The sequence below is a fragment of the Triticum dicoccoides genome, chromosome 6A, assembly GCF_002162155.2.
Source record: "Triticum dicoccoides isolate Atlit2015 ecotype Zavitan chromosome 6A, WEW_v2.0, whole genome shotgun sequence".
In the NCBI taxonomy this organism is placed as follows: Eukaryota; Viridiplantae; Streptophyta; class Magnoliopsida; order Poales; family Poaceae; genus Triticum; species Triticum dicoccoides.
The window spans coordinates 5,497,064-5,524,467 of NC_041390.1; the positions used below are offsets into that span (position 1 = coordinate 5,497,064).

Consider the following 27,404-nt stretch of genomic DNA (forward strand, 5'->3'; position numbering starts at 1 on the left):
GCAGCTAAGCCCCCGAGTGAGAGTCTGGCTCGCCACTCGGTAGGATTTTTTAAACACTTAGGCGAGCACTGGGCTGCAGCTAAGCCCCCAAGTGAGAGTCTGGCTCGCCACTCGGTAGGATTTTTAAACACTTAGGCGAGCACTGGGCTGCAGCTAAGCCCCCGAGTGGGAGTCTGGCTCGCCACTCGGTAGGATTTTTTTTACAAACTTAGGCGAAACGGATTCGCAGCTAAGCTACCCACTGGGGGATTTCATACGCAATTATATGAAAAATTGTAACACTCTTGATAAATAGACTACAGAAGTTTTTCTTATTACATCTCATCCGAGTGAGAATTCAAGTGTAAAAGGGGCGGAGCAGTTCCGCATTCCAAGCTCGTGGCTCACCGATCTGGCGACCGATATTGTAAAGGTGATATGCTCCATTGTGGAGGACTCTGGTGACGATGAAGGGGCCTTCCCAAGTAGGGCCGAGCTTGTGTGGTTTCTGTTGATCCACTCGGAGGACCAAATCTCCTTCTTGGAAGGCTCGACTCTTCACATTTCTGGCATGGAATCGACACAAGTCTTGCTGGTAAATGGTCGATCGGATCATAGCCATTTCTCTTTCTTCTTCCAGGAGGTCGACTGCATCTTGCCGGGCTTGTTCTGCTTCATCTTTGGTGTAAAGCTTGACTCATGGCACATTGTGAAGTAGATCACTCGGCAGGACTGCTTCAGCCCCATAAACTAGAAAGAACGGAGTTCTTCCAGTCGACCGATTTGGGGTGGTCCTCAATCCCCATAGAACCGACGGAAGCTCGTCGACCCATGCGCCCGCTGCGTGCTTGAGATCACGCATCAGCCGAGGCTTTAGTCCTCTGAGAATCAGACCATTTGCCCTTTCTGCTTGTCCATTCGACTGGGGATGGGAGACAGATGCGTAGTCGACTCGTGTGCCTTGAGAGGCGCAAAAAGCTCTGAACTTGTCCGAATCAAAGTTTGACCCATTGTCAGTGATGATGCTATGCGGGACTCCATATCTGAATGTTAACTCCCTGACGAAACTGATAGCAGTGCAAGCATCAAGATTCTTGATAGGCTTAGCTTCAATCCATTTGGTAAACTTGTCGACTGCCACAAGCACATGTGTGAAACCGCTCCTGCCTGTTCTCAGTGGACCAACCATGTGTTGGGGAACGTAGCAGAAATTCAAAATTTTCCTACGTGTCACCAAGATCTATCTATGGAGAAACTAGCAATGAGGGGAAGGAGAGTGCATCTACATACCCTTGTAGATTGCTACGCGGAAGCGTTCAAGAGAACAGGGTTGATGGAGTCATACTCGTCGCGATCCAAATCACCGGAGATCCTAGTGCCGAACGGACGGCACCTCCGCATTCAACACACGTACAGCCCGGTGACGTCTCCCATGCCTTGATCCAGCCAGGAGAGAGGGAGAGGTTGAGGAAGACTCCATCCAGCAGCAGCACAACGGCGTGGTGGTGGTGGAGGAGCGTGGAGATCCAGCAGGGCTTCGCCAAGCACTACGAGAGACGAGGAGAAAGAGAGGTAGGGATGCACCAACAGGGAGAGGAACTCGTGTATATTGGGCAGCCCAAACCTCAACTATATATAGGGGAAGGGGAGGGGCTGCGCCCCCACCTAGGGTTCCCTCCCTAGGGCTGGCGGCAGCCCCCTAGATCCCATCTAGGGGCGGCCAAGGGGAGGGGAGAGGGGGAGGCGCACCAGGGTGGGCCTTAGGGCCCATCTTCCCTAGGGTTTGCCCCCCTTCCCACTCCCTTGTGCCTTGGGCCTTGGTGGGGGGGGGGGCGCACCAGCCCACCTGGAGCTGGTCCCCTCCCACACTTGGCCCATGCAGCCCTCCGGGGCTGGTGGCCCCACTTGGTGGACCCCCGGGACCCTCCCGGTGGTCCCGGTACGTTACCGATAAAACCCGAAACTTTTCCAGTGACCAAAACAGGACTTCCCATATATAAATCTTTACCTCCGGACCATTCCGGAACTCCTCGTGACGTTCGGGATCTCATCCGGGACTCCGAACAACATTCGGTAACCACATACAAACTTCCTTTATAACCCTAGCGTCATCGAACCTTAAGTGTGTAGACCCTACGAGTTCGGGAACCATGCAGACATGACCGAGACGTTCTCCGGTCAATAACCAACAGCGGGATCTGGATACCCATGTTGGTTCCCACATGTTCCACGATGATCTCATCGGATGAACCACAATGTCAAGGACTTAATCAATCCCGTATACAATTCCCTTTGTCTATCGGTACGATACTTGCCCGAGATTCGATTGTTGGTATCCCGATACCTTGGTCAATCTCGTTACCGGCAAGTCTCTTTACTCGTTCAGTAACACATCATCCCATGATCAACTCCTTGATCACATTGTGCACATTATGATGATGTCCTACCGAGTGGGCCCAGAGATACCTCTCCGTCACATGGAGTGACAAATCCCAGTCTCGATTCGTGCCAACCCAACAGACACTTTCGGAGATACCCGTAGTGCACCTTTATAGTCACCCAGTTACGTTGTGACGTTTGGCACACCCAAAGTATTCCTACGGTATCCGGGAGTTGCACAATCTCATGGTCTAAGGAAATGATACTTGACATTAGAAAAGCTTTAGCATACGGACTACACGATCTTGTGCTATGCTTAGGATTGGGTCTTGTCCATCACATCATTCTCCTAATGATGTGATCCCGTTATCAACGACATCCAGTGTCCATGGCCAGGAAACCGTAACCATCTATTGATCAACGAGCTAGTCAACTAGAGGCTTACTAGGGACATGGTGTTGTCTATGTATCCACACATGTATCTGAGTTTCTTATCAATACAATTCTAGCATGGATAATAAACGATTATCATGAACAAGGAAATATAATAATAACTAATTTATTATTGCCTCTAGGGCATATTTCCAACAGTCTCCCACTTGCACTGGAGTCAATAATCCAGTTCACATCCCTATGCGATTAACACTCAAGGTCACATCCCCATGTGACTAACACCCAAAGAGTTTACTAGAGTCAATAATCTAGTTCACATTACCATGTGATTAACACTCAATAAGTTCTAGGTTTGATCGTGTTATGCTTGTGAGAGATGTTATAGTCAACGGGTCTGAATCTTTCAGATCCGTGTGTGCTTTACAAATCTCTATGTCATCTCCTAGATGCAGCTACCACGTTCTATTTGGAGCTATTCCAAATAACTGTTCTACTATACGAATCCAGTTTACTACTCAGAATAATCTGGATTAGTGTCAAAGTTTGCATCGGCGTAACCCTTTACGACGAACTCTTTTACCACCTCCATAATCGAGAAAATTCCTTAGTCCACTAGTTACTAAGGATAACTTTGACCGCTGTCTTGTGATCCATTTTTTGATCACACTTGTACCCCTTGACTGACTCATGGCAAGGCACACTTCAGGTGCGGTACACAGCATAGCATACTATAGAGCCTACGTCTTAAGCATAGGGGACGACCTTCGTCCTTTCTCTCTATTCTGCCGTGGTCGAGCTTTAAGTCTTAACTTCATACCTTACAACTCAGGCAAGAACTCCTTCTTTGACTGATCCATCTTGAACACCTTCAAGATCATGTCAAGGTATGTGCTCAATTGAAAGTACCATTAAGCGTTTTGATCTATCCTTATAGATCTTGATGCTCAATGTTCAAGTAGCTTAATCCAGGCTTTCCATTGAAAAACACTTTCCAAATAACCCTATATGCTTTTCAGAAATTCTACGTCATTTCTGATCAACAACATATATCCATCAGAAATTCTATAGTGCTCCCACTCACTTCCTTGGAAATACAAGTTTCTCATAAACTTTGTATACACCCAAAACTTTGATCATCTCATCAAAGCATACATTCCAACTCCGAGATGCTTACTCCAGTCCTCAGAAGGATTGCTGGAGCTCTGCATACTTATTAGCATCTTTCAGGATTGACAAAACCTTCCGGTTGTATCACATACAACCTTTCCTCAAAATCGTCGAGGAAACAATGTTTTGACATCCTATCTGCAAGATTTCATAAATAATGCAGTAATTGCTAATATAATTCCAACAGACTCTTAGCATCGCTACGAGTGAGAAAGTCTCATCATAGTCAACTTCTTGAACTTGTCGGAAAACATCTTAACGACAAGTCGAGCTTTCTTAATGGTGAAGCTTACCATCATTGTCCGTCTTCCTTTAAAATCCATCTGTACTCAACAGCCTTACGACCATCGAGCCGTTCTGCCAAAGTCTACACTTTGTTTTCATACATGGATCCTCTCTCGGATTTTATGGCCTCGAGCCATTTATCGGAATCCGGGCCCACCATCGCTTCTCCATAGCTCGTAGGTTCATTGTTGTCTAGCAACATGACTTCCAAGACAGGATTATGTACCACTCTGAAGTAGTACACATCCTTGTCGTCCTACGAGGTTTGGGAGTGACTTGATACGAAATCTCATGATCAATATCATAAGCTTCCACTTCAATTGGTGTAGGTGCCACAGGTACAACTCTTTGTGCCCTGCTATACACTAGTTGAAGTGACGGTTCAATAACCTCATCAAGTCCCCACCATCCTCCCACTCAATTCTTTCGAGAGAAACTTTTCCTCGAGAAAGGACCCGATTCTAGAAACAATCCCTTATTGCTTTCGGATCTGAGACAGGAGGTATACCCAACTGTTTTGGGTGTCCTATGAAGATGCATTTATCCGCTTTGGGTTCGATCTTATCAGCCTGAAACTTTTCCGCATAAGCGTCGCAGCCCCAAACTTTTAAGAAATGACAACTTAGGTTTCTCTAAACCATAGTTCATACGGTGTCATCTCATCGGAATTATGTGGTGCCCTATTTAAAGTGAATGTGGTTGTCTCTAATGCCTAACCCATAAACTATCGTGGTAATTCGATAAGAGACATCATGGTATGCATCATATCCAATAGGGTGCAGTTATGATGTTCGGACACACCATCACACTATGGTGTTCCAGGCTGTATCAGTTGTGAAACAATTTCCACAATGTCTTAATTCTGTGCCAAGCTCGTTATTTTAAATATTCATCTCTATGATCATATCATAGATATTTTATCCTCTTGTCACGACGATCTTTCAACTTCACCCTAAAATTACTTGAACCTTTCAATAATTCAGACTCGTGATTCATCAAGTAAATATACTCAACATCTACTCAAATCATCTGTGAAGTAAGAACATAACGATATCCACTACATGCCTCAGCACTCATTGGATTGCACACATCAAAATGTATTACTTCCAACAAGTTGCTTTCTAGTTCCATTTTACTGAAAACGAGGCTTTCAGTACGAGGCTTTCAGTCATCTTGCCCATGTGGTATGATTTGCATGTCTCAAGTGATTCAAAAATCAAGTGAGTCCAAACGGTCCATTTGCATGTAGTTTCTTCATGCATATACACCAATAGACATGGTTCGCATGTCTCAAACTTTTCAAAAATGAGTGAGTCCAAAGATCCATCAACATGGAGCTTCTTCATGCGTTTTATACCGATATGACTTAAGTGGCAGTGCCACAAGTAGGTGGTACTATCATTACTATCTTATATCTTTTGGCATGAACATGTGTATCACTATGATCGAGATTCAATAAACCATTCATTTTAGGTGCAAGACCATTGAAGGTATTATTCAAATAAACAGAGTAACTATTATTCTCTTTAAATGAATAACCATATTGCGACAGACATAATCCAATCATGTCTATGCTCAACGCAAACACCAAATAACAATTATTTAGGTTTAATACCAATCTCGATGGTAGAGGGAGCGTACGATATTTGATCAACCTTGGAAATACTTCCAACACATATCGTCATCTCACCTTTTAGCTAGTCTCCATTTATTCCGTAGCCTTTTGTTTTGAGTTACTAACACTTAGCAACCGAACCGGTATCTAATACCCTGGTGCTACTAGGAGTACTAGTAAAGTACACATCAACACAATGTATATCCAATATACTTCTATCGACCTTGCCAGCCTTCTCATCTACCAAGTATCTAGGGTAATTCTGCTCCAGTGGCTGTTCCCCTTATTACAGAAGCACTTAGTCTCGGGTTTGGGTTCAACCTTGGGTTTCTTCACTAGAGCAGCAGCTGATTTGCCGTTTCATGAAGTATCCCTTCTTGCCCTTGCCCTTCTTGAAACTAGTGGTTTCACCAACCATCAACAATTGATGCTCCTTCTTGATTTCTACTTTTGTGGTGTCAAACATCGCGAATATCTCAAGGATCATCATATATGTCCCTGATATATTATAGTTCATCACGAAGCTCTAGCAGCTTGGTGGTAATGACTTCGGAGAACTATCACTATTTCATTTGGAAGATCAACTCCCAGTTGATTCAAGCGATTGTTGTACTCAGACAATCTGAGCACAAGCTCAACAATTGAGCTTTTCTCCCTTAGTTTGCAGGCTAAGAAAATCGTCGGAGGTCTTATACCTCTTGACATGGGCACGAGCCTGAAATCCCAATTTCAGCCCTCGAAACATCTCATATGTTTCGCGACGTTTTAACGCGTCTTCGGTGCCTCAACTCTAAACCGTTTAACTGAACTATCACGTAGTTATCAAAATGTGTATGTCAGATGTTCGCAACATCCACAGACGACGTTCGAGGTTCAGCACACTGAGCGGTGCATTAAGGACATAAGCCTTTTTCTGTCTACATAATTGCTACTATCAACTTTCAACTAATTTTTTTCTCTAGGAACATATCTAAACAGTAGAACTGAAGCGCGAGCTACGACATAATTTGCGAAGACCTTTTGACTATGTTCAGGATAATTAAGTTCATCTTATGAACTCCCACTCAGATAGACATCCCTCTAGTCATCTAAGTGATTACATGATCCGAGTCAACTAGGCCGTGTCCGATCATCACGTGAGACGGACTAGTCATCATCGGTGAACATATTCATGTTGATCATATCTACCATACGACTCATGCTCGACCTTTCGGTCTCTTGTGTTCCGAGGCCATGTCTGTACATGCTAAGCTCGTCAAGTCAACCTAAGTGTTTCGCGTGTGTAAATCTGTCTTACACCCATTGTATGTGAACGTTAGAATCTATCACACCCGATCATCACGTGGTGCTTCGAAACAATGAACTGTCGCAATGGTGCACAGTTAGGGGGAACACCTTCTTGAAATTATTATGAGGGATCATCTTATTTACTACCGTCGTTCTAAGTAAACAAGATGCAAAAACATGATAAACATCACATGCAATCAAATAGTGACATGATATGGCCATCATCACTTTGCTCCTTTTGATCTCCATCTTCGGGGCTCCATGATCATCATCGTCACCGGCATGACACCATGATCTCCATCATCACGATCTCCATCATCGTGTCTTCATGAAGTTGTCTCGCCAACTATTACTTCTACTACTACAGCTAATGGTTAGCAATAAAGTAAAGTAATTACATGACGTTTATGTTGACACGCAGGTCATAAATAAATTAAGACAACTCCTATGGCTCCTGCCGGTTGTCATACCCATCGACATGCAAGTCGTGATTCCTATTACAAGAACATGGTCATCTCATACATCACATATATTATTCATCACATCCTTTGGCCATATCACATCACATAGCATACCCTGCAAAAACAAGTTAGACGTCCTCTAATTGTTGTTTGCATGTTTTACGTGGCTGCTATGGGTTTCTAGCAAGAACGTTTCTTACCTACGTAAAAACCACAATGTGATATGCCAATTGCTATTTACCCTTCATAAGGACCCTTTTCATCGAATCCGTTCCGACTAAAGTGGGAGAGACAGACACCCGCCAGCCACCTTATGCAACTAGTGCATGTCAGTCGGTGGAACCGGTCTCACGTAAGCGTACGTGTAAGGTTGGTCCGGGCCGCTTCATCCCACGATGCCGTCGAAACAAGATTGGACTAGTAACGGTAAGCATATTGAACAAAATCAACGCCCACAACTACTTTGTGTTCTACTCGTGCATAGAATCTACGCAATAGACCTAGCTCATGATGCCACTGTTGGGGAACGTAGCAGAAATTCAAAATTTTCCTACGTGTCACCAAGATCTATCTATGGAGAAACTAGCAACGAGGGGAAGGAGAGTGCATCTACATACCCTTGTAGATTGCTACGCGGAAGCGTTCAAGAGAACGGGGTTGATGGAGTCGTACTCGTCGTGATCCAAATCACCGGAGATCCTAGTGCCGAATGGACGGCACCTCCGCGTTCAACACACGTATAGCCCGGTGACGTCTCCCAAGCCTTGATCCAGCAAGGAGAGAGGGAGAGGTTGAGGAAGACTCCATCCAGCAGCAGCACAACGGCGTGGTGGTGGTGGAGGAGCGTGGAGATCCAGCAGGGCTTCGCCAAGCACTACGAGAGACGAGGAGAAAGAGAGGTAGGGCTGCACCAACGGGGAGAGGAACTCATGTATATTGGGCAGCCCAAACCTCAACTATATATAGGGGAAGGGGAGGGGCTGCGCCTCCACCTAGGGTTCCCTCCCTAGGGGTGGCGGCAGCCCCCTAGATCCCATCTAGGGGCGGCCAAGGGGAGGGGAGAGGGGGAGGCGCACCAGGGTGGGCCTTAGGGCCCATCTGCCCTAGGGTTTGCCCCCCCTTCCCACTCCCTTGTGCCTTGGGCCTTGGTGGGGGGCGCACCAGCCCACCTGGGGCTGGTCCCCTCCCACACTTGGCCCATGCAGCCCTCCGGGGCTGGTGGCCCCACTTGGTGGACCCCCCGGACCCTCCCGGTGGTCCCGGTACATTACCGATAAAACCCGAAACTTTTCCGGTGACCAAAATAGGACTTCCCATATATAAATCTTTACCTACGGACCATTCCGGAACACCTCGTGATGTCCGGGATCTCATCCGGGACTCCGAACAACATTCGGTAACCACATACAAACTTCCTTTATAACCCTAGCGTCATCGAACCTTAAGTGCGTAGACCCTACGGGTTCGGGAACCATGCAGACATGACCGAGACGTTCTCCGGTCAATAACCAACAGCGGGATCTGGATACCCATGTTGGTTCCCACATGTTCCACGATGATCTCATCGGATGAACCACGATGTCAAGGACTTAATCAATCCCGTATACAATTCCCTTTGTCTATCGGTACGATACTTGCCCGAGATTCGATCGTCGATATCCCGATACCTTGTTCAATCTCGTTACCGGCAAGTCTCTTTACTCGTTCCGTAACACATCATCCCGTGATCAACTCCTCGATCACATTGTGCACACTATGATGATGTCCTACCGAGTGGGCCCAGAGATACCTCTCCGTCACACGGAGTGACAAATCCCAGTCTCGATTCATGCCAACCCAACAGACACTTTCGGAGATACCCGTAGTGCACCTTTATAGTCACCCAGTTACGTTGTGACGTTTGGCACACCCAAAGTATTCCTACGGTATCCGGGAGTTGCACAATCTCATGGTCTAAGGAAATGATACTTGACATTAGAAAAGCTTTAGCATACGAACTACACGATCTTGTGCTATGCTTAGGATTGGGTCTTGTCCATCACATCATTCTCCTAATGATGTGATCCCGTTATCAATGACATCCAATGTCCATGGCCAGGAAACCGTAACCATCTATTGATCAACGAGCTAGTCAACTAGAGGCTTACTAGGGACATGGTGTGGTCTATGTATCCACACATGTATCTGAGTTTCCTATCAATACAATTCTAGCATGGATAATAAACGATTATCATGAACAAGGAAATATAATAATAACTAATTTATTATTGCCTCTAGGGCATATTTCCAACACCATGTCCAGTCCCCAAACAACAAAGGGCCAGACGAGTGGAATGGTCTTCAGGGCTGATGCAGGCTTGTGTGACATGTTGGAGTAGAACTGGCACCCTCCACACTTGTCGACTATCTCTTTTGCCATTTCATTCGCTCTTGGCCAGTAAATCCCGCCCGGTATGCTTTAGCCACAATGGTCCGAGGGGACGCATGATGACCACAGGTCCCCGAGTGGATATCATCAAGGATTATCTGACCTTCTTATGGTGTTATACACTTCTGACCGACTCCAGTCGCGCTTTCTCTATACAATTGTCCCTTTCTGACTGTAAAGGCCTTGGATCGACGGACGATCTGTCGAGCCTCTTCTTCGTCCTCCAGGAGTTCCTTTCTGAGGATATACGCGATGTACGGTATCGTCCAGTCGGGGGTGATTGCCAAAACTTCCATGATTAGGTCGACCACTGCCGGAATTTCAACTTCAGTCGGATCTGTGGCGCTCTTTGGCTGTAGGGCTTCATCTGTAAAAGGATCTTCTTGGACTGATGGCGAGTGGATGTGTTCCAGGAACACATTGCTGGGGATGGCTTCTCTCTTGGAGCCTATCTTTGCCAAATCACCAGCCGCTTGATTTTTCAGTCGGGGGATGTGATGGAGCTATAACCCCTCGAATTTCTTCTCTAACTTCCTCACTGCATTGCAATACCCAGTCATAGCTGGACTTCTGACGTCCCACTCCTTCATCACCTGATTAACCACCAAATCTAAGTCGCCATAGACCATGAGGCGACGGACGCCGAGTGAAATGGCCATGCGCAACCCATATAAAAGTGCTTCATATTCTGCTTCGTTATTGGAGGAATCGAAGTGAATCTAGAGAACATATCTGAGCTTATCTCCTCGAGGGGAAACCAATACTACCCCAGCACCGGAACCATTCAGCATCTTAGATCCATCGAAGAACATGGTCCAATGCTCCGAGTGAACTTGAGTCGGAAGTTGCTGTTCGATCCACTCGGCGACTAAATCTGCAATTGCTTGGGACTTGATAGCTTTCTTTGCCTCAAACTTGATATCTAGGGGAAGAAGTTCAATCGCCCATTTAGCCACTCAACCAGTTGCATCTCTGTTGTGCAAAATCTCTGATAGCGGAGCGTCGCTGACGACTGTAATGGAATGATCAGAGAAGTAATGTGCAACCTTCTTCATGGTCATATAAATCCCATATACAAGCTTCTGGTAGTGAGGATATCTTTGCTTTGAAGGAGTCAAAACTTCAGAAACATAATATACTGGGCGCTGAACTTTGAAGGCCTTTCCTTCTTCTTCCCGCTCGACCGTAAGTACTGTACTGACAATGTCCTGTGGCTGCAATGTAAAGTAGCAAAGGCTCCTTGCTGATTGGGGCAGCAAGCACCGGCTGGGTGGAGAGCAGAGCTTTTAGCTCTATAAACGCTGCATCAGCTTCCGGAGTCCACTCGAACTTGTCGGACTTCTTCATCAGTCGGCAAAGAGGCAATGCCTTTTCACCAAGACGAGATATGAATCGACTTAAAGCGGCCAAGCAACCTGTAAGCTTCTGAACGTCATGTACACGCACAGGACGCTTCATCCGGAGTATAGTACCAATTTTTTCAGGATTGGCGTCGATTCCCCGTTCGGAAATGAGAAAACTGAGTAACTTTCTACCTGGAACTCTGAATGCGCATTTTGATGGATTGAGCTTGATATCATACCCCCTGAGGTTGGCAAAGGTTTCAGCAAGGTCAGTCAGCAGGTCGGAGCCTTTGCGTGAATTAACCACAATATCATCCATGTATACCTCCACGTTCCGACTAATTTGAGTGAGCAAACACTTCTGAATCATCCTCTTGAACGTGGCTCCGGCATTCTTGAGGCCGAATGGCATGGTAACATAACAGAAGCACCCGAACGGAGTGATGAAAGCTGTTTTGATTTCGTCGGGCCCGTACAGACGGATCTGATGGTACCCGGAATAGGCGTCTAGAAAAGACAAGCGCTCACATCCCGCAGTCGAGTCGGCTATCTGGTCGATGCAGGGGAGAGGAAAATGATCTTTCGGGCAGGCCTGATTGATATGCTTAAAATCAATGCACATGCGAAGCGACTTGTCCTTCTTGGGGACCATGACAACATTGGCGAGCCACTCGGAGTGGTAAATTTCTCGGATGAACTCTGCTGCTAAGAGCCGAGCCACCTCCTCGCCAATGGCCTTCCTCTTCTGGACGGCGGACCGTCGAAGATGTTCTTTCACAGGTTTAAATTTTGGGTCGACTCATAGGTGGTGCTCAGCCAGCCCCCTGGGAACTCCAGGCATGTCAGAAGGCTTCCATGCAAAGATGTCCCAGTTCTCACGGAGGAACTGGATGAGCGCTTCTTCCTATTTGGAGTCGAGCGTTGTTGAGATGTGAGTCAGAGCAGCATTTGGATCGGTCGGGTGAATGTGAACTGCCTTCGTTTCACCGGACGACTGAAAAGCTGATTTTGAGGCAGGCTTCTTAGCTCGTAGCAACTCACTCGGATCTGCAGTCTTCTAATACTCTTGCAGCTCAACCACTGCCATCTGGGCGTCAGCAATCTTTGAGCCTTTCTGAAAACACTCTTCTGCCTTCTTCCGATTGCCTGTAACAGTGATCACACCTTTGGGACCAGGCATCTTCAATTTGAGATACACATAACATGGTCGAGCCATGAAGCGTGCATAAGATGGCCTGCCCAAAATAGCATGATAGGCACTTTAGAAATCTACAACTTCGAATGTCAACTTTTCCTTGCGGTAATTCTTGGAATCACCAAAAACCACATCAAGAGCAATTTGGCCGAGTGACTCGACTTTCTTCCCAGGAATGACTCCATGTTACTGGTACTGAGCCTGGACATCGGAATGCCCATCCCTTTCAATGTTTCTGCATACAGTATGTTCAAACCGCTGCCTCCATCCATCAGGACTTTGGTCAGTCGAGTGCCTTCGACAACTGGGTCGACCACCAGAGCTTGCCTCCCAGGGGTGGCAATGTGCGTAGGGTGATCAGACTGGTCGAATGTGATGGCAGTCTGGGACCACTTCAGATAATTGGGTGTTGCCGGAGCAACCATATTTACCTGACGGTTAATAACCTTCAGTCGACTTTTGCTATCAACATCAGCAAAAATCATCAGGGTGGAATTGACCTAGGGGTACCCATCGTCACTATCTTCCTTGTCCTCAACTTTGTCCGACTCCTTTTCCTTATCTTTGGACTGCTTGCCCTGAAACTGCTGGATCAGAAGCCGACACTTTCGAGTGGTATGCTTTGGGTAAATGAGTTTACCCTCTTCATCTTTCTTGGTGTGGATGTGACACGGTAGATCCAAAACATCATTTCGTTCTTGGTCTTTAACTTTCTTGGGGTTCCATGGTCCTTTGGGTTTCCCTTAAATTTTCCCCGGGTTACGGCCAGGGCCTCCCCAGGAGCGGCTGGCTCGGCTCTATTCCTGTCGACCAAACCTTGAACGAGAATGGATCTCGCATCAAAGCCTGGTTCCCTGGGGTCGACTGGAATTCTTCGCCCAACACTATGAGGGCACCTGTCATCCCGCTGTCGAGGCACATATGATTCACTCCTCGGGGGAGGGGTTGGCACTCGACGTCGATCATCACGATCGGATCGGTGATCATACTGCTCATTCCTTCTGTACTGATCACACCGGTCTCCACGTCCCTCACGCCTCGGAGGCGATCTTGGGCTGTGAGCCGACTGGACTGTATCCGCTGCAACGGATCGACTGTGGATCCTGTTCCGCGACTGAGAAACAACGGAATTCTGGTCTCTTGCTGCCTGGAGCAACGCTCTGATTTGCAACAAACCTCTGCCAGCCTCTGACTGGGAGGGCTGAATTGACTCTGCTATACGGGCTGCAGCTGCTAAATTTTGAATCGGAGTTCGATATACCTGCGGGGGCGGAAAGAGTTGACGTCGACTGGATTCCGGAGCCCGCTGACGTGCTCTCTTGTCGAGTGCTCGCTGAAGATTCTCCAGTCGAGTGCGCTCGGCCAAGTTAGCCAAGCGCGCATCCTCCAAGGCCCCGGCCTCTGGGGTTTCTCCAACGATAGGAGTGCGGAGTGCATCCATGTTTCGGCGGCGAAGCTCCTCTCGCTGCACTGACATGAGAGGCTCGAGGAGATACTCTTCGTGGCGACGCGACGGGTCGCCTCCATCCGCGTCTCCGTCAGCGCGGGGAAAACCGGGAGGACTGTGTGGCCCATCGATCACCAGAACCTCTGCCGCCGGGTCACTGCTATCGCATTCGGATGCGGTCTCTGCGGAGCCAGTCGACAGGTCGAACAGGCCGTAGAGGGATTCGTCGGGCTCGATCGCCGCGACTTGTGGGGTGGCCGACTGGCGGGCCACCGCATGCCTCACCCACCTCTGAAGCCTCGACCGACCGGAGCGCTTGCGCCGGCGAGAAACAGGGCGGGGAGATGCCACAGGTGCCAACCGATACTGGGTCGATGGCTGCCGCAGGAGGACACCACAGACGCATGCGCGAAAGTGCGTCGCCCCGCGGACGGGGAGCGCGTCGATGTCGAGGGGAGCCTCCTGAAGCCAAGCGGAGTCGTCGGCGATGAACGAGAGCGCGCCGAGACGGATCTCGCGGCCCTCCACCAAATCTCCGCCCGAAACCATGATCAAAGAGATCGGAAAAAATCGCAACTTCTCCAACTAGGCGCTAAGACTCCTGGCCCCACGGTGGGCGCCAACTGTCGTGGTTCTAACTCTGACAGTGATGTAGGGGGGTATGTATGGAGAGGCTAGATCTTAGCTATGGAGGAGTTGTAAGCACACGAGGATTGCGAGTTCAGGCCCTTCTCGGAGGAAGTAACAGCCCTACGTCTCGGTGCCCGGAGGCGGTCGACTGAATTATGTGTGTGTGAATAACAGGGGTGTGAACCCTTGATACTGAGGAGGGGGGTGGCTTATATAGAGTTTGCCAGGCCCCTCCAGCCCTCAATAATGCAAGGTTTAAAGTACATTAAGAATGGGGGTTACTGGTAACGCCCCTAATAAAGTGCTATGATGACCATAAAAGCTACTTAATGATCGACCGTTTGCGTGCGGAGTGACTTTAGATCTCCTGGCAGTCGAGTGGTTGGCTTCGTGGTCGAGTGATAGCTTCGTGGTCGAGTGTCTTGAATCCGTCGAGTGGGATACCTCCAAGTTGATTGAAAGGTGACTTCTTCTACGGATGTACTTGAGTAGGGCACTTAGGACAGGTCCATGCCCCTACCCTAGGTACGTAGCTTCATCAGGGCGCGCCCCTCAAGGCCCAAACTTCTCCACCTCTCCCTTTCCTTCCCCTCTCCTACTAGGACTAGGAAAGAGGGGGAAAACCTACTTGGAGTAGGATTGCCCCCCCTTGGGCGCGCCTCTCCCCTTGGCCGGCCCTCTCCTCCTCCCCTCCTTCATATACAGGGGTAGGGGGGCATCCCATAGACAGACAATGGATCATTGATCCCTTAGCCATGTGTGGTGCCCCCCTTCACCATAATCCACCTCGATCATATCGTAGCGGTGCTTATGCGAAGCCCTGCATCGGTAGCATCATCATCACCGTCACCACGCCGTCGTGCTGACGAAACTCTCCTGTGGAGCTTTGCTGGATCGGAGCTCGCGGGATGTCATCAAGCTGAACGTGTGCTAAACTCGGAGGTGCCGTACGTTCGGTACTTGGATTGGTCGGATCGTGAAGACGTACGACTACATCAACCGCGTTGTTCTAACGCTTCCGCTTTCGGTCTACGAGGGTACGTGGACAACACTCTCCCCTCTCGTTGCTATGCATCACCATGATCTTGCATGTGCGTAGGATTTTTTTTTAAAAATTACTACGTTCCCCAACAGGCATCGTTGTTGAGAAGTTCCAGGCCACTATCTGCTACCTCCTGGGGAAACCCTAGATCAGTAGATCGGATGACGGCGGCATTATTATGTCGTTTCCCTCTTGTGGCGTCATTCTTGAAGGTGTACACGGGGTCGAGGGACCAGTGGACGGAATAATTGATGGAGCGGTGATTCATCATGCACATTAATGGTGGCGATTCTCGACGGCGTGGCGCAGTGGAGACTCGGTGCCCGATGTGTGGCGTGGGTCTCGCGCAGGAGGGTGACGTTATCAGGCATCGTGGTGGTGTCGATGGCAGAGAGGCGGGGCAAGGTGGTGCAGCAGTACATCACTGAAGATGGATTGGTGGCAGGTGTCTGCGGCGGCCTCATACCCAGCAGGGGTCCTGGTTGAGAAGTGCGCCGGACTGGTAGGTGCCCCATATCCAACAGGCGTCCTGATTGGGACCTCAGGACTTAGATGTTTAGGTTTGGCTGCGATGTCTGTTTGGTATTAGGCCCAGACTATCAGCGCCCCTTCATCAATTGCATAGAAGTAGCGAAAGTTGTTGTTTAGATGGTGATTTTAGTCTTACTAGTGTATGACTTTGTAAGGTCTTGTGAGAATAATTAATAAAATGGTTGTATGGATCGTCCAGATGCAGAGGCCGGGGTCCTCCTCTTTTTTAAAAAAATTAAAAAATTTGATAAACACAAGCTCTTATATGTACGAGCACACCGATCGATTCGTGGCAACAAGGCGATCGACTCATTGCAACAAGTCGATCGATCGCCATGGCGCCGCTGGACGAGATGCCGGTAGAGGAACGGCGAGAGTTTGTGAGGCGGAGCGTGAAAGCCTATTCATGCGTCACGGCGCTGGACCAGGAGCAGCTGGAGGCGGCTATCGACCGGATCCTGGAGCAAAGCCACCCTGACAACCTCGGCCGTCGTGACGGCAGAAAGCCTCGCCATGAGCTGGCCATTGCTTTGATATTTGGCGCGGACCACCTGAGTGTAAAGGAGGAACTAGACGTGAGACTAGAACGTGCCAGGGACCAAGCCGATCTACTCACAAAGGGCTATATATCTCGAGGTTTCCGACGACTACTGGGCCAACCGGGCAGAAATCGAGGCGGAGGGCAAGGAGGTATGGAAGAACATGAGATTCCCCGCAGCTCTCTTCGACATGGATGACCCTGAGCACCAAGGAGGAGGAGCAATAGAAGCAGCAGGAGAAGAAGAAGATGGAGAAGGAGCAACAGAAGGAGGAGCACAAGAAGCAGGACAAGGGCAAAGGAGAAGAAGATCTCCAACACAAGGTTTACCAACGCTATGGAGAAGAAGGACAAGGAGAAGAAGAAGAAGAAGACTATGGTGATGAAGCAGAGGTGCAACGGAGGATTTGGGTCAAGGTGAAGCTATCGACTTTTCCCGAGGCCGTAGTGCTAGAACCACATGAGCTGGAGGCCGCCATCGACAGGATCCTCAACCCAGTGCCTGCAGACGATTATTCCACTCACATGACATGTGCCGACATCAATTTGGTTCTGGCCTATATAAGACAAAGGATCTAGTTGATGACAATATGCATCCGGAGGAGTTCCAGGCTATGGTCCGCCGTGACTTGATCACCCGGGGGTACGTCGAGGTGGACCAAGAGTACTGGGCGAAGATGGAGCCATGTTTTGCCAGGTCTGATCCGGGGATTTACAACTCTTCTGATACTAAAAACGAGGAGTACAAAGATGGTCCTGTTGATCTAGATGAACATGAGGACGATGATTCTTTTGAACAGCAGGAAGATGAAGACAATTAAGGCAGGAGCAGGATGATGATCCTATCGAATCTAGCTATGTGACAGAGGATTCCTTAATTCGGTAGTTTGTCTCCATCTAATTAATTTTGTTTTCTGGCCATTGTATTTTTAACTACAATAGATGAATCACCACCTATTTTGTCAGACAAGTGAGACAATAAAGTCAATGTGATCTAGCCATCTAGGAGGTATTGTAGTCGCTGTATGGGAAGAGAAATAAGATAAGAAAATTAACAAAATGAACAAGAAACATGTTCAAACTTACATCCGTAATTGTTCAGTCATATACATCATTAATCTAAAGAATATTAACTGCCCCCGCGTCGTCCGGATGGGTGACACGGGAGGCGAGTCGATCTACATTTCTCGGGGCATCCTCCGTGCGCCCATCCCTCGCCGCCGCCGCTGGTCAGCTCCGGCAGGCTGGCCCTTGCAACCTGCGGCGGCGGCGGTGGCGGGGCTCCGTCCCTGATGCGTTTCGGACAGCGTGAGGCCTTGTGCCACTAGTAACTTGACGCAATGGAAGTGCTGGTTGCAATGGCGGCATGGATTTGCGGTAATGGAGGCCTCGCTGCAACACCTGCGTGCATCTGCCTCTCCCTGGCATCGCCGTCACTCATGCGGCGGGCGCTCCATGCGGTAGAGGAAAGGGAGCCGCTGTCGTCTTGCATCCCGTCCTGGAGAGCCGGTTCACGCTTCACGGTAGCCCGACGCGGTTGGTGGGGCCCCTCTCCTACAAAGGGGCTGGATGGGATGTGCTGGTGAACAAGTAATGGTTGCCGCAGTCGTCGCCTGCGCCGCCGGCAAATAGGCGTTGTGCCGTGGATCTGGGCTTTCGTGGGCAAGGACGATGGAGCTTGTGGCTACCCATGGTGATTTGTCGAATTCAGATCAGCCATGAGCTGCCCCTCAGAAGATAGTACATGGCCTCTTGAGCGTCCCATCGGGATTTCAGTGGTGCGAGTGACCTTCCTCTTCCATCAGTGTCTATCGTGTTGTGGTGAGCAGCTCTTGTAGCGGTTCAGTTGCCTGCTCATGTGTGCATGCTCACCCGCCGTCAGGTCAGTGCGTGTTTGCAGCTTATGGGCTCGTGGCAAGTGGAGGAGATAACACATGACGAATTCGATTGGGTGGTCCATGGAGTACTCGGTCTTGTGCTCAAGGGGGAAACCCTAGGACTAGCCTCTTATCGGTTATGCCTAGCAATGGCGGCGCCTTTGGCATCGTTACCCTGATGAAAATTAGGAGGAAAATCGGCCCGCTACAACCACTCACGCATGTACGTCCTCCCCTCTATTCCCTCTATACACAGGATTTATTTCTATGAGGTTAATCAAAGTATTTGTTTTTTAGAGGAGAGAGGGGTTGATGGAGGATGAGGAATTGATTAACGGTAAATAGAATCGACAATACCATCTAATGTCTATAAGTATTCTAAAGATATTTGTTAGACATGATTGATGCTAAACCATTATAATGTGGAGGCAACACACAAACATTTTACTAGTATACGTAGTATTCGAGTGAGTTCATGCATAATTTTATTAAAACATGTTTTTTTCTTCATAAACTCCGTCACATGTGGAAATTACTTCTGCCTCTGCCACTGTTCCAACAGACTGCACTTGCCCATTTGCTGTGTGTGGGGATTTAATCGCAGACAAGAGTTGTCAGTGTATCTTCCTGCTTGGTGGTGAACCGGTAGGACGCGTAGGAGAGCGTGGCGTTGGACCAGCTGCGGTGGATGAGCTCCGCCTTGGCCTCCGGCCCGGCTGCACCGAGCGCGACGTGCAGCTGGTAGAAGTGGTCTGGCGCGGGTGCGCCACCTTGGCGAACGGCGCCCTCTCCTCGTACCGCTTCACGTCGTCGTGCCGTCCGTTGAGTAAAGACTCTGTGAGCCAGGCGTCGAACTCGGCCACCCACTCCGGCACGGGCTCGTCGCTGGTGGGCGTGAACGTCCGCAGGATCCGGCGCAGGTTGTGTGTGGCGCTGCCGGAGCCGACGATGAGCACGCCGTCGTCCCGGAGCGGCGCTAGCGCCTTGCCAAGGTCGTAGTGGTACGCGCCGTCGCGGTCCGTCTGCACCGAGAGCTGGCACACCGGGATGTTGGCCTCCGGGTACATGAGCATCAGCGGCACCCAGACGCCGTGGTCGAGCCCGCGGCCGTGGTCCTCGCTCACCGGCCCGAGCCCGGCGTCCTCCAGGAGCTTCTTGGTCCTAATGGCCACGTCCGGCGCGCCCGGCGCAGGGTACGTCAGCTGCATATGTGTGGTAGCAACGTCACCTCGTGACAGATTTGCAGCTAGCTAGCGGATTCGTATATAGGTAGGGACTACGATAGAATTAATTAAGGCGACCTTGTACATCTGCTCTGGGAAAAGATGGTGTCGTTGGTGCCGCGGATGACGTTGACGGCCGGGGTGTCCGTCTCCCAGTGGCCGGACACGATGAGGATGGCGCGCGGCGGCTGCGGCCCGGCGAGACCGGCCCGCTCCCACGACTCGAGGAAGTGGCGCGCCGGCAACGAGTCGTCGATGGAGAGCGTGGGTGAGCCGTGGGAGATGTAGAACGTGTCCATGGCCATCGTCAACGATCGATGATGCTCCCGACCTGCTGTTTAAATAATCTCGTTGCCCGTGTAACGCACACCATCGCCCAAGTGCACAGCTGAACGGTGCTACCTCGGCGGTTTGGGGCCTGGTTTGGTGGCCAGAACTTGTCCGGCGTGCTGTGTTGGTCTGTGGTCAAGCTCCTTCTTGTGCCAACATGGGCCTAGGGATGCCTGGTGCTATCAGACCTTTGGTAGAGGCCACCGTTGCTTTAAAGGAATAATGTTTCGTACGGTGGCACTATGTAAACCTTTGATTCAAAGGAATCTAGCAAAGGAAAAAAATTAAGGAAAAATAATCTCAGTTTCAGAGGAAAAACACAAGAATTTGATAACCCACTTAGACCTTTCTCTTAATTTTTTTATGCACGAAGAACGAGACTGAGATCCTTAGTGCAACAATAAGGCCTCCTTTGGTTTAAACGAAAAGTGAAGGGAAGACATAAGCACAGAAATCTTTCTTATGGTGGCACATTCAAGGCCTTGTTTCAAAGAAATGTAACAAAGAAAAAATGGAGGAAATTTTTCCTTTCGTCACAATCTTAGAAGGAAAAAACATAGAAAATTTTACAATTCACTCGGGGCTCTTTTCAAATTCCTCACGAGGAACGAGACTAAGATCCTTCCTAGTATAATAACATGTTAAGTATTGATTTCCATCAGGTTTTACTTTGATTTGACTCTCTTCACTAGGATTCTTATGTTTTCCTATTCCTGTGAACCAAACACTCAATTTTGCAAAAGGCATACTTTTCCCAATCCTTTGTTTTATACATGCATTCCTCAAATGTACCCAAGAACAAACATATGATTGTACGACCCATATTGATGGACTAGTCCACGAACTTTTGCCACTCAAATTTTCATCATTTCCATTTAAAATGGCTAGAATAAAACTTAATGACTTAAAAATAGGAAACGAACCCTATAAATGCCAAATTCTAACATGAAACATGTAGATGTATGTTGAGTGTAGAAAAAAAATTGCAAGGTCAAATGACGAAGCAACTGTCACATGGCCTTCAATCATCATGCATTCCCTTTGAAAAGCTCATTTGTCTCTCTAATATGTTCCGGTTTCTAAGCACCATACATCACCACTTCAGTGAAATCGGTTGAAATTTTAACCATAAAATATTGCGGACATTTCTTGACACCATGCCATGTTCAGGTTTTTCAAATCATAATTGCATTTTGTGCGATTTAAAATCTAATAAGTTCCATGTATGTGGTCGACTCTTGCCACTCAGCCCAATTATTGTTTGTGGCCTAAAAATATACCCAAAAACATTCATACGATTTTCAACCCATTTTTGTGGACTACTCCATGCAGTTGCAGTTTAAATTTCCATTATATCCATTTAATGCCTAGAAATCCACCTAAGGAATCCGGAAAGAAGGATTGAATCATAAAAAAAATACCAAATTTCAACATGGAACATAAATTTTTTGTGAAGGTCAAATGACGAAGCAACTGTCATTGGCCTTCAATCATCACGCATTCCCTTTGAATGCCAGGTTTGATTTCTAAGCAGCTTACATGATAAGTTTTGTGAAGTCGGCTAAAATTTTAATCACAACATATTGAGGTCATTTCATGACACCATCCTAGGTTTCGGGCTTTTCCAGTCATATTTGTATATTTTACATTTTGAAATCCAATAAGCTTCATGTTTGTGGTCGACTCTTGTCATTCAGCTGGTTTAAATTTACCTTCATTTTTTGGGGAGGGCTAACCATATGGTCAAGAATATCAATATGATTTTTGAACACATTTTGCAGGACTACTCCAGGTACTTACGGTTCAAGTTTCTATTATATACATTAAATGCCTAGAAATCTACTAACATCTTAAAAAGAAGAAACGAACCCTGAAAAATGCCCATTTTTAACTTAAACATTTAATGGTTTATGATCAGTGTAGAAATGTTTTGAAGGTCAAACGATGTAGTAACTGCCGTTTTCACCTTCAATCATCAGACATTCTCTTCGAAAACCATGCTTGTTCCTATGAGATGCTTTGGATTCAAAGCATCTTACAGCACAATTGTGTGCGATTGGTAGCAATTTTAGCGACACCATATTGAGTCGACTGCATGATACCATGTCAAGCCTATTGTACATGAGTCATAAAGATATATGATACTGCTAAATGGTATTGAACCATAGAATATGTATGGGGTGGAGGAAGGAGTAATTGTTGCTAGCTATGACTAACAAATTTAAAAAGTAAACGAGCGCCCTTACATGCATACGCTTACTAGTAATGATAGATAATCACCCGCAAAAAAAGTGGTGATAGATATAAACGAGGGCCTGTACATGCTAAATAAATTCCCAGGCCCTCGCGTCACCCCCGTCTCGGGCGACTCGGGCGGCTCCGCAAACCCTAGCCGCCAGGGTCACTACCACCTCCCTCCCTTCCCTCCGCCGCCGCCGGAGGACGCCGCCGGGCTAAGCCCGGGGGCCGACAGCGGTGGCGGAGGCTCTCCTCCCTGGATCGCGTCGGAGGGGGTGGGGCGGGACCTCCACGTGCGTGATGGCGCGGTGGCAATCTGTTCCATGGTGACGCGACGGCGTGCTCAGGGCAGAGGCCTTGGGCGGCGACGCGGTTGCCTAGTGGCGAGCCGCCGGCGCGGCGGCGGCGGCGTGAAGTGGGCGCCGTGGAGGTCCGGGTTGGCCAGATCAGGATCCTGGGGCGGCGGCCCTGCACGGCGGCAGCGAGTGAAGCTCGGGCTTCTCGTGGCGGTATGGCGTGGTGCAGTCCATATCCAAGGCGGATCTGCGTCGGCGGTCTCGTGGTTTTGCCACGGATTGGTTCCGATCAGAGATGGTGACGAGCGTGCGGGATTCCATCTCGGCGGCTCTTGCGGTTTGGCGAGGTGGGGTGGGAGTCCTCCTCCCAGGCTCCAGTGGTGGCGCATTCAGGCAGTGGGCGGTGTGCCAGGGCTCCTACGGTGGCACTGCTGTTGTGGTTGGTCGCCGGGTCTAGGCGGCTAGATCTGGGGCTTTGAAGGCGGTCGAGACAGTGCGCAGGTTGTCGGGTGGATTTCTTGGGACGGATCCGAGTGAAAACTTGGTCTTCGGTCGTTGGCCGGAGCCGGTGATGACGATGCCATTATCATCGTTTCCTTCATGAAGGTATCATCGAGGTACAAATCCCAAACCCACACAATACCTCCGGGGGAAACCCTATATCAGTTGATTGGATGACAGCGGCATTCATGTGTCGTTACCCCCTTGGGGGCGGCATTCTTGGAGATGTACTCGGGCTCGAGGGACCAGCAGATGGCTTCTTCGGTGGAGCGGTGTTTCTTTCTACATATTCATGGCGGCGGCTCTTGGCGGCATGGAGCGGCGGAGGTTTGGCGTGAGATGTGTGGTGATGGACACGCGCAGGAAGTCGACGCTGTCTGGCGTCGTGGTGGCGTCAGCGGCAGCTAGACCGGGCAAGGTTGATGCAGCAGTACAGCTCTGAAGATGGATTGGTGGCAAGTGGCTGCGGCGGCCTCATACCCGGCAGGCGTCCTGGTTGAGGAGCACGCCGGACTGGTGGGTGCCCATACCCGGCAGGCGTCCTGGTTGGGACCTCAGGTCTTAAATGTTAGGTCTGACTGTGATGTCTGTTTGGTATTAGGCCCAGGCTATCAGCGCCCCTTCATCAATTGGATAGGTGTAGAGACAGTTGTTACTTAGACGGTTGCTTCAATCTTACTGTTATATGACTTTGTAAGGTCTTGTGAAAATAATTAATAAAGTGGCCGCATGCATCGTCCAAATGCAGAGGCCGGGGTCCTCCTCCTTTTTGAAAAAATAAATATAAGCGAAAGTTACAAGAGACCATATTAGTGTAGTATATTGTTGTAGATAAGCGAAAGTTAGAAGCGAGCCATATTATAGTCAGTGGTATAGTGTATCCGCCGAGCTAGCTAGTGCAAACTTTCCTCTTATTGATTCATTGAATCTCATGCATTATATATGCATCAACACTCGAACATTTGCACTCATGCATAGCGTAGCGGCATGGAAATCCCTCTCCCGATGACCTGCAACACATAAGAAAATAAGCGCCCCCCTCCCCCCTCCCGCCCGCGCCGCCACCCGCGAGGCGGCCGGGGCGAGCGCCCAGATCCCGCCGCCTCCGGTCTCCCCTCCTCCTCCTTCCTCCCTCGCCGCCGCCAGGGGGCACGGCCGGGCTCGCCTGACCGGCGCGGGCGGCGGCGGGGCCCTGCTCTTCCTCCTCCGCGCGTTGGGGGCGACGCGGGTCCCTCCTTCGCGGGCGGGCGCGGCGCGGGCGCGGGGCGCCGCGGCGCAGCGGCGCGCGGCCCTCCGGCGGCGCGTGGTGCGGCGTGGCCGGCTGCGCGGTGGAACGCGCCTCGCCGCGGCGGCCGGTTCCGCCCGGCAGGCGGCGAGGGCCGCGGGCGGCGTGGGTGGCGGCTGGGGTCCGGCTTCGGGCTGCCGGCGGCTGCGGTGGTTCCTCTCCGTCGTGGGCGTGCGGCGGTGGTGCGGCTCGGCCGGTGGCGGTCCAGCGACCTGGTGATGGTGGCCGGCGGTGCGCGTGTTGGTGGTGCCTCCCTTGGCGGCTTTCGGTGTGGGGAGGAAGGGGAGCGGCTTGGACAGGGGCGGCGGAGCCGACGGCGTGCCGGCTGTAGCGCGAAGGCGGGAACTTTACGGGCCTCTGCATTCCCGGCCGGGCCTGTGCGGCCACGGGCCTGGTGTGTTCCTGCCATTGCGTCCGGTCAGCTACCGTCTTCGGCGGTGGAGGTGGGGCCCTCCCGCGTGCCGATGGTGCTGTTGCCTGGTCCCGGCTCCTCTTCTTCATCGTGCCGACCATGCTTCACGGTGCCGTGGTGAGACAGCGTTGAACGCTTCGTGTCCGGGCTGGCGCAGGGTGAGGGTCTGTTTGGCGGCGAGCTTCGGAGTGCCTGAGGTGGAGGTTGGGATCGGGAGAAATCTCTGTTGGCCTGGCCGACATCGACGCGGTGGGGCTTGTGGGTGCCGCCAGACCTTCCTGGAGGGCGTCGGAGCTACCCTTCCTCTCCCCTCACCGTACCGGGGGAAACCCTTGGCAGCAGCGTCGTCTTCGTCGCGTTCCTTCTTGGAGGTGTTGATTGGTACGGGTGCTTCGGAGGCTCGGAGTCTGGTGGGAGATCTCCGGTGGGCGCAGCGGCCACGAGGCTTCTTCGTTTCTTTGTCGATCCGCCGTTGTCGGCGTTTGTTTCTCTTGTATTTTCTCTTTCTTTTTTTTTGGGCGTGACTGTGCTGTTTCCGCCCCAGCATCTATCGTTGGATGGTTCGGTTGGTTGCTTTGTATACAAAGCGGGGGGAAACCCTTTTTCGGTAAATCCCTCTCCCGTTGCTTCTCTCGACTTTTGCCATTTCCGTGACCATATGCTATGTCATCATCTTCTTCTTCCGCGCCGACAAGGGGCGTGCGCCGCTGCCGCTGGGGCCAAGGGGCTGGCCGGTGTTGGGAAACCTCCCGCAGCTCGGCGGCAAGACGCATCAGACCTTGCACGAAATGACAAGGCTGTACGGCCCGATGCTCCGGCTCCGCTTCGGCAGCTCTCTCGTGGTGGTGGCCGGATCGGCCGACGTGGCCAAGCAGTTCCTCCGCACCCACGACGCCAAGTTCAGCAGCCGGCCGCCCAACTCCGGCGGCGAGCACATGGCGTACAACTACCAGGACGTGGTGTTTGCGCCCTACGGCCCCCGGTGGCGCGCCATGCGCAACGTGTGCGCCGTGAACCTCTTCTCCGCGCGCGCGCTTGACGACCTCCGAGCCTTCCGCGAATGGGAGGCCGCGTTAATGGTGAGGTGCCTCGCGGATGCTGCTGCTGCCGGCATGGCGGTAGCGCTGGCAAAGACGGCGAATGTGTGCACGACCAACTCCCTCTCGCGGGCCACGGTGGGGCTCCGGGTGTTTGACACCGCCGGCAGCAAGCTTGGCGCGGAGGAGTTTAATGAGATCGTGCTGAAGCTGATAGAGGTGGGCGGGGTTCTGAACGTCGGGGACTTCGTGCCGGTGCTCCGGTGGCTCGACCCACAGGGGGTTGTTGCCAAGATGAAGAAACTGCACCGCAGGTTCGACGACATGATGAACAGGATAATTGCCGAGAGAAGGGCCGGTGCTTTTGCTACCACGGCCGGCGAGGAGGGCGGTAAGGACCTGCTTGGCTTGCTGCTCGCAATGGTTCAGGAAGACAAGTCACTCACCGGCGCCGAGGAGAACAAGATCACAGACACAGACGTCAAGGCGCTTATACTGGTAAACTTGTTGCTGTGACTGTCACTGGAGGCAGCCACTGAAAAAAATAGCGCGCTATAGCATCACGTATTAGAATTGCATCGCTAAATAAATCAGTGCAAAACGTGTCGCTAATAGCACGCTATAGCGCAATATAGTTCTGAGGCCGGCGCTATTTTGTTGTAGCATTCTTTTTTCTTTGATGGTAGCTCAACATGGCAAATTCATGAGCTCATTCATCTAATGCACTCTGCATGCATCCACAACTTGTTGGTGGCGGGCACGGACACGACATCGATCACGGTGGAGTGGGCGATGGCTGAGCTGATCCGGCACCCGGACATCATGAAACAGGCGCAGGAAGAGCTAGACGCCGTCGTGGGCCGCGAGAGGCTCGTCTCGGAGTCGGACCTGCCGCGCCTCACCTTCCTGAGCGCGATCATCAAGGAGACTTTCCGGCTGCACCCCTCGACGCCGCTCTCGCTGCCACGGATGGCCACCAAGGACTGCAAGGTCGCGGGCTACTGCATCCCCAAGGGGACGGAGCTTCTAGTGAACGTGTGGGGGATCGCCCGTGATCCGGCCCTATGGCCCGACCCGCTGGAGTTTAGGCCTGCCTGGTTCCTCCCCGGAGGGTCGCACGCGGACGTCGACGTCAAGGGAGGTGACTTTGGGCTGATACCGTTCGGGGCAGGCCGGAGGATATGCGCGGGCCTCAGCTGGGCATTAGGATGGTCACCGTGACCACCGCCACGCTGGTGCATGAAAGATATGAAGCGTTCCTACTCCATCGAGGGAGCCGCGTGGTAGTTTATATTGATGCGTGGCCGAAGCCTGACTTGACGTACAAGGTTATGACAGAAAGAGTTTGGGTAGAATACAAGAGAAGGAAGGAGGTTGAGATTACAACTCTATATTCTAACACCCTCCCTTAATCTCAACTAACATAAGTTAAGATTACTCTTGAATTCTTCAAATGGTCTTGCTGGTAGTGCTTTTGTAAAACCG

The 27,404-nt window shown here is 50.4% G+C and overlaps 1 protein-coding gene and 1 pseudogene across 1 annotated transcript; one reads left to right on the forward strand and one right to left on the reverse strand.

Moving 5' to 3' along the window:
• Positions 1-19,103: 19,103 nt before the first annotated feature.
• LOC119319553 lies at positions 19,104-19,891 on the reverse strand (annotated as a pseudogene).
• A 5,608-nt stretch (positions 19,892-25,499) lies between these two features.
• LOC119319554 (flavonoid 3'-monooxygenase CYP75B4-like) lies at positions 25,500-26,435 on the forward strand (the record flags this gene model as incomplete). Its single annotated transcript, XM_037594018.1, has 1 exon — positions 25,500-26,435. A coding segment is annotated over one exon (936 nt), but the record flags the coding sequence as incomplete, so codon positions are not given.
• Positions 26,436-27,404: the final 969 nt, after the last annotated feature.